This window comes from Musca vetustissima, unplaced genomic scaffold (assembly GCF_032173495.1).
Source record: "Musca vetustissima isolate MV318-11 ecotype Yass unplaced genomic scaffold, APGP_CSIRO_Mvet_v1 utg626, whole genome shotgun sequence".
Lineage (NCBI taxonomy): Eukaryota > Metazoa > Arthropoda > Insecta > Diptera > Muscidae > Musca > Musca vetustissima.
Genome location: NW_026885940.1, coordinates 1,162 through 9,373, shown reverse-complemented (window position 1 = coordinate 9,373; position 8,212 = coordinate 1,162). Strand labels below are relative to the sequence as shown.

At 35.4% G+C, this 8,212-nt stretch overlaps 1 protein-coding gene across 1 annotated transcript; it reads right to left on the bottom strand.

The window, feature by feature from the left end:
• Positions 1 to 342: 342 nt before the first annotated feature.
• Positions 343 to 1,877, bottom strand: LOC133333307 (odorant receptor 67d-like). Its single transcript, XM_061541622.1, has 3 exons — positions 1,602 to 1,877; positions 1,047 to 1,541; positions 343 to 543 (listed from the first exon to the last, which is right to left on the bottom strand). Exons 1-3 carry the CDS (start codon positions 1,875 to 1,877, stop codon positions 343 to 345), a joined length of 972 nt encoding a protein of 323 aa, XP_061397606.1.
• Positions 1,878 to 8,212: the final 6,335 nt, after the last annotated feature.

The following is an 8,212-nucleotide window of genomic DNA, read 5'->3' as shown; positions in this document are numbered from 1 at the left end:
GCGGAAATACTGCGCGGATCGCTTTGAAATTTTCCATGAGGATCCAGGAATGGTCAAGGATAACGCCTATAATTTTCGGTGATGATCAGATAATAATATTGGGATGAGGTGGACCGAAAACTTAATTTTTTGTGTTTTTTCTAGTCCATATATAGTCCACAATTGAAAGTCGAACATCATAACACAACCTACCGTGAAGGGAATCTGGACAAGTAATTAGAAGGGATTTACTGAACATTAGTAATATTTGTAGACCTTTAGTCGGTCAAGAGGGTGTAAATATAGCGAAATATTTTCCCTGTATCACAGTGTGGTGAAGGGTACACAAATTCAATGTAATGTTTAATTTTGGACATTACTTCTCATACTTACAGTCACATCAACCAAGGTTCCAATGCCACAATACACGAACAGCATTACAAGGCAATATATCATGTATATGTATCCTCCAGGCCAGGTTCCCAACAAAATACAAAACAGAGAACAAACAATACCGATTGAATAGGTACTTATTTGAGCTACAATTACCCAATAATACGTATCCTGAGTAGTTTGGAGAAATCTACAAATCAAATAAATATTCGCTATATATTATTATATGCATCGATGCCAAGAATGAAGATAGATAATAAAGAAGTAAATAAAATATCCTAAAAAAATACCAAACATCCTTGAATAATAACAATCTTTGTACAATATGTCAATGCTCTTTCTTAAATATTGCGGATTTTATAGCCAATTCTATAATACCCTAGGATTAATAGCCATTTTTGTGCAAAGAATCGAAACCAGAAAAACCTTTTGTAACAGCACAATGAAAGACCCTGGTAAGTATATGAAAACGCCAGAACGAAAATATTCGCCATAGGTCAAAGTTCTATGATATGGCGTGATCCTTTGCTTGCTGACGACCCTATCATACTTGAAGCGATAACTTTATATCTTCATTTGTAGCTATTGCATGGAAATACATATTCTGGATAGAAATTATTATTACAGTGGTGTATTATTAGCTACCTTAGATATCGTTGATGGAATATTATTACATCACTCAATAAACGGGAAATCTTTAAATGATCTTCTTGATCTTCTCCTTCAATGACAGCATTGATGTCCTCAAATTTGCAACGTAAGATTCCCTTCATTGTGGCAATCTGAGAAATTGGCGTAAAGAATGCCATATCACCAGCATAGAGACCAAAACCACCGACCATTAAAAATCCCGATTGAACAATCATTGTGGCAATAAATCCGTTGGGTGTTGTTGGATCTGCTCCAAGGATATTACCATAGACGATAAGTTGGTGTTTGTTGAAGATTGCATTCACTGCCACCGCCACCAGAATCAGGCCACAAATCATGGTTACATTTACAACGGCACACAATTTCATAAAATAAGTAAGCACTTGACAGCCTTGATTCAAGTAGACCCTGTAACTGGGAGATTTTAATTCGTATTCCTTGAATAACGAAAATACTTCGTCCAGTAGGTAACAAAACTTCGATCGTTGTCGAAGGCAGTTGACCAGCTTACAATATCCCTAGAAAATAATTGCAAATCGTCTTTCAAATCGAAATATCAGAATTTTAACTTAACACACTTGTGTAAGGGTTCCCCCACCCACTGAGAGAACCTGTAGGAATATTTTCCAATCATCATCACCCGCCAATCCTTTATAAATTGTGACGCAGAATGTTATAATACTGAAATTGATTATGAAAAGGACCAGACAGGTGCGGATGTTAACATGATAATTTGGATCGAATACATCGGCACCGCAGATGTCGCTACAAATTCGTGTTATTCGAACAATTCGACTTAGTCGCTCAGAAGGACGATTTGTTTTGTTGTTGTTGCGTGCGTCTTCTAAATTCATGTTTGCAAAGTTGTTGGGATTCTTTCGCACTGTTCTGTTGAAGAAAGTTCCAGGATAATGTTACTGTCGATTGCTTACAAAAAATGTAAATGTAAACTGGGATACCAGATAAAAATCTAAAGAGAGAGAGAGAGAGGGCAGAAAGACGAAACAGGACAATTATAACCTTAAACTATTTTACATTAAATAATTCAAATACTATAGACACAAATAACTTGTGAGAAATTCCCAGGATCGATTAAAAAAAGCAAGAAACGGAACAAATTAGTCGGAATGTGCAGACCGATTTGGGTAAACCATAATGTACACCAAATACAAATTTCAGCAATTTTTTATTGAGATTTTTCCTAAAAACACCAAAAAGTGGACTGATATTGGCGATGCATTGTAGGTTGCTAAATGCTCCACTAAATGCTTCAATTTAGAGCGCTCAGTTATATGAGGCTATCGCCAATGCACCCTGGTTTTTATACCCTTCACCACACTGTGGTACAGGCTATTATGTCTTTGTGCATATGTTTGTTACAGGCAAAAGGAATCGAGATAGACCCATGGTTCCTTTTGAGAATATGCATAGAATCACTTTCTGAGTCGATTTATGCATGTCCGTCCGTCCATGTATTTTTGTGAGCAAAGTACAGGTTTCATTTATGATCCGATTTGGATGAAATTTAACATAGGTCACTTATTTGGCCCAAGGACGAACCCTATTGAAATTGGGAAAAGTCGGTTCAGATTTAGAAATGAACACAGCGTAATGAATTAGATCTAGGATGATGTGTGTTAAGTTTCCTGAAAATCGGCTCAGATTTAGATATAGCTCCCATATATATTTTCGTCCGATTTAATGTAAATGATGCACCAAAGTCATTATATATCTTTCGATTTGCACGAAATTTAGCACAGTCTAATGAATTAGGTCTAGAATGATGTGTGTTTAGTTTCCGGAAAATCGGTTGAGATTTAGATATAGCTCCCATATATAGTTTCGTCCGATTTTAGGTAAATTGTGCACAAAACTCGGAATGTTTGTCCGATTGAGACAACATTTTGCACAGCGCACTAGATTAGGTCCAGTTTGATGTGTACGAAGTTTCGTTGAAATTGGTTCAGATTTAGATATAGCTCCCATATATAGCGTCGTCCGATTTTATGTAAATGGTGCATCAAACACGCAAGCTGTGTCCGATTGATACAAAATTTTGCACAGACTACTGAGTAAGGTCCAGTTTGATGTGTGCGAAGTTTTGTTGAAATCGGTTCAGATTTTGATATAGCTCCCATATATAGTTTCGTCCTCTTGTATGAATTCAAAGTGGTGAAGTTTGAACTTTCCTTACTGATTTTATTTCGGTGGGTTGGGTGGAAGCTGCTGGTTCAATATGAAAATTGCCATTGCAGAAAGAAATTTGTATGAGTACGCCCCTGAAGACTATAGCTAAAGCGGCACTAATATTGATTACATCGTGTAGGAATTACCGAAAATTTGTAGTTATCATTATATGAGGTGTTATACCTATTTGAGGACTGATATAGCCCAATTTCGAGGCTAAAACTTTTGCATCACAATAATTTCCTTTACGCTAAATATTAAAATTCCCGAAAATCGGTAGGTATTATTATATGGGATTTAGATCTTTCATCGGGCCGATATGGTTAATTCTTCAACCTCACGTCCTAGTTTTTTTTTATCTCAATATCCTCCGCAGGTAGAATGATTACAACAAAGTCTTACAACCCAACCCAAAACGCGAAACAAATCAGATAACTATTTTAATGTAAACAAGTGAAAAAAGCGTTCGGTCTTGCAATGAAAATATAGGGAACATACCAAAAAGTGGGCCCATACCGATAATTCTACAAACCGATTTATGTAAACTATTATGTTCACCAAATACAAATTTCAGCAATACGCCAAAACATGGACTGATACTTATAACGCATGGTAGAGTGCAAGATCCTCAAACTACTGCAATTTTCAACGTTATATGAACCCAAAGGGGGACCAATATTGATTACATAGTGTAGGAATTGGCGCATATTTTGGCTTATCATTATATAAGGACTATTCCTAATTAATGACCGATACATGTCAATTTCGAACCCAATATTTTAGTTTTGTATCTCAATTCTTTCCTTCAGGAGGTATTATTATATGGGGGAGATGCCTAAATTCTGGCCGATATATGTCATTATCGTCAGATTTGAGTTTTTATGACGATATCCTTAGAAGGTGGAATGATTACAACAGATGACTAGTCAAAACCCTAAAAAAATTAACATTTGGGTCTACTATTTGGGGGCTACAAGAAAAAGTGGACCTAATGTACCAAATTTCAGCGAATTCCGTTGAAAAACTCGCCCAAGAACCCCAAAATATCGAAAATTGGGTGGTACCCTTATATGAAAGCTATGTCCAAACGTGGACCGATATAACCCATCTTCGAACTTGACCTGCCTGCAGACAAAAGAGGACTCTATTTAAAATTTTGGCGATCTGTCTCAATCAGTTGAAAGGCTAGAGTGATTACAACAGACAGACGGGCATGCTTAAATCGTCATAGAATTTTACGCTGATCAAGAATATATATATAAGTTAAGGACTAGTGTCCTGGTTTTAATAAAAAAAATCAACTTATCAACAACAGTTGATACAAAAATTAAAATGCAAAAATTATTAATTTTAATTCCTTTATTAATGATGATTTTAGATAAGAGAAAATTAACGCGACTCGTTTTACTCCCGAACTCCAACTGGTTTCTCGCCTTCATAGTTCTTAACTCCAAACCTCACGTTGTTGGCAGCGACGTCCAAATTATGCTTATTTTAATATTTCCCACAGGTGCATTATGCTGACGGTAGGCCTAGTGCACGAGTTCGATGACTGTGGGAACATATCATATTTCCGTTTCGCAAGTGAATCGAAAGTGCTGACTTAGCGGCACGTGTACGTATGAGACGTCGCAGCACAGTGGTTTGGAGGTATTGAGGTGTGTTAACTCTTCCCCCTCTAAAAATCTGCGTCCCGCAGATCAGGATGTAAGGAGGCGTTTTGTTGTATTATTGGCAGGTTCAGTTTGGGTAGGTTTTTCTTCGTTGTTAACTTTCTCCAGGTTATCCAAATAAGCACCATTAGTACGAATAGACCCAATGATCCTGACATCATGAACCACGTAGTTTTCTCCTTTAAATAGGCCAAAAGTTGTATATTTGTCGAAGCCATTTCATGTACGAGATTCAGGTTAACGGATAGGCTCTTATTTGTGATAGTGGTCAGTACTGGTGGGAGAACTTGACCTCCAGAACTGGTCAAACTCCAATAGATTTTGTTGTTGATTCTTAATGATTCATTTTCCATTTGTAGAAGAAAGGATCCATCGAGATGATGGGAAGTTCCGTTGGACCACATGCTACTGTTAAAGTTATCCAAAATCATTGTGTCATCTTTATGTAATTCGATTTTTGAAACTGCTCGTACAATCCTTTAAAACTGCTCGAACAATTAGGTGATTAAATTTGGTTTGCGCTACCTTCGGCATTGATAGTATGTAGAGTAGGTGGGTGCCATTAGTAGAAGGCTCGCTGTATTCGATGACTTCGATGATGTTATTTGGCCTTGGCCATTTGGCAAGCTCGGACTAATTCACCTATATCTTCCTTTAGTATCGTCACCTTGTGCTGTATTTCTTGTGAGGACTTAGCTTGAATGTTATCCTAAGGGATAATTACAAACTATTGACTTAAATCTAACGAGTTATTTTAAAGTAACATGTTAATTTAATAAAATAATCAAGAAGTCATTATATAAAGCTTTTAAGATTCAATATTATTGGCCGAAAATGTTAACAATTTTATATTCTATAAAGTTTTGAAAAATATTAGAAATCATTAAGTAGTTTTGTAGTATTCAAATTGTTTACTAAAAGATACCTATATAATTTTCTAAAAACATTATACCATACATGACTATTTTTTAATGCCAATATTTTTACATTTTTACTTTATAAAATTTTGAAAATAATTTTAAATGTAATTTTCTTAGCAAAATTAAAGCAGAGAATAATAAGTCAAAAAATAATAAGCCGAAATTTTCACATTTTTTCTGATCATACAAAATTTTGAAAATGATTGAAAGATTCTTTAATATAAAAATGTCTATATTCTAGCGGTTAGTAGCAATTGATTAGTAGTAAGGAATGAGTGGAGTTCGGGAAGACGGAATACGTTTCTTTGGATCAATCGAATAACAGGGAAGTGGGATGTTTTATGTTTTGTTAGTAGTGATTTTTATTAGTTTTCGATTTTGTTTTTATTGTTTTTTTTTATTTTTTTATTTCTTTCTATTTTTTTGTTTTTGGATACCATTGTGGGTATCAGGATAGGGTTTTGTACCGTTTATGGTACCATTTTTTTTTTGATTTGTAATATTTGTGACCCTTATCTTGGGTAGTTTTGTGATTGTGAACCCTGTTTGGGTTTATATTTTTGTGGGTAATATTAATTTTCATTCTTATTTTTTTCTTTTGTTTGTGACCCTTATTTTTGTGATTGTGAACCCTGTTTGGGTTTATATTTTTGTGATAATATTCATTTTCATTCTTAATTTTTTCTTTTGTTTGTGACCCTTATTTTGGTGATTGTGAACCCTGTTTGGGTTTATATTTTTGTGATAATATTCATTTTCATTCTTAATTTTTTTGTAATATTTATACACCAGGAGGGTGTTAATTGGCGATTATTTTCGGAATGCAGGTGTGAACTCAGATGACATAGGAAGGGTCATGTTAATCCCTTTTAGCCATAGCCTTTAGCCATTGCTACAGCCTACTCATGGCATGAACACCTTCACCGTCAAAATAAAGCCATAGATTCTTGGTGGAGTTGAACCACTTCGAAGACCATCCCTCGGACCACCGAGAAAACTGGAATTGAACCAGTGTGATGTATCGAATACAAATATTGAACAATTTGCACCCAGACCGCCCGGGACCAGATATCTATGCATGAGCCATCTTACCTCTTGACCAATAATCGCTTTTTATTATTAAACATTTTTTATGTCAGATTTGTGGAATTTCTTTCCACTCTGTGTAATTACAGTAACGTTTCTATCTTGAGAAACAATTTCTTTTTTGTATATTGGTTTTTCTTTGCTTTTAATTTGTTTGTTTGATATAAACATTTCGTCACCAATAGTGAAATCATGTGGGGGCGAGCGAGTTTTGTTGTTTCTAGCATTTCTAGTTTCTTGTTCATGTAGTAGAAGAGCCTTAATATCGTCGTATGTGCGTTCCCTAAAGTTTGACAACTCTTGATAATTTATTCTGGCAGTTCTATTAAGGAAAATATCAGCAGGTTTTCGCTTCGTAACTGAATGTATGGTGTTGTTATACCTATCCACGGTTATAGCGACGCGTTCCTCAGGGGTCAGTCTAGGGAGCTCTTTACAAAGACAACGATAAATTTCAATCAAAGTGGAATGCAGCCTCTCAACCTGTCCGTTTACCTCACTACGTTGCGTCGGCGTTTGATATATTTCAATACCTAAGGACCGAATGTAGTTTATAACAAGGGGGGTCAAAAAACCACGCTCGTTGTCCATAACTAAAGCACGCGGAACCGTAAAATAATGGAGAGCAATAGTTAACATCATTTTTAGATGTGGAGATGACCTATTTTTAATTGGAAATAATTTTGCAAATTTAGTAAATTTGTCTATACAACTTAGAAATTTCTGTTTTTCTATATCAAAAATATCAATGTGAAGGATTTCGCAGGGATAATTCGGGATTGGAGTGGGTTGCATATGTGGTTTTGAAGGATGTCTGTCATACTTGCTAACTTTACACGTTTCACATTGTTGAATGTATTCTCGAATTTGCCTTGACATAGCGGGAAAATAAAATTTCTCAAGAATTTGCTCCCTGTTCTCACGTGCGTTGCGATGAGCACGTTTATGTTCCTGTTCTATGATGTTGAAAATTCTATCGGTTAACGTAACATCCTCAACCATTCGTTGTGTTATACGGATCCTGTATCTATAAAAATGATTAGTATATACATCCTATAATGAGGGAATCGAAGATTCCGGGATTTTAATACCGTTTATTACATTAGGATTTAAAATTCTTTTTAGCACATCAATTAGGGATGCACTATTTATTGTAGGTAATGTTATAAAAAATCTCTTGTAGGCTTCATGTGTCACTTCACTACACTCAAAACTCACCCCCTGTCGTAGAATTATGTGATTTCTAAATATTTTTATTGGTGGCTCCACTACTTAGCGTTGTAGTTGAGATTACTTAATGAACATGTTAAAGGTTCGTGGTCG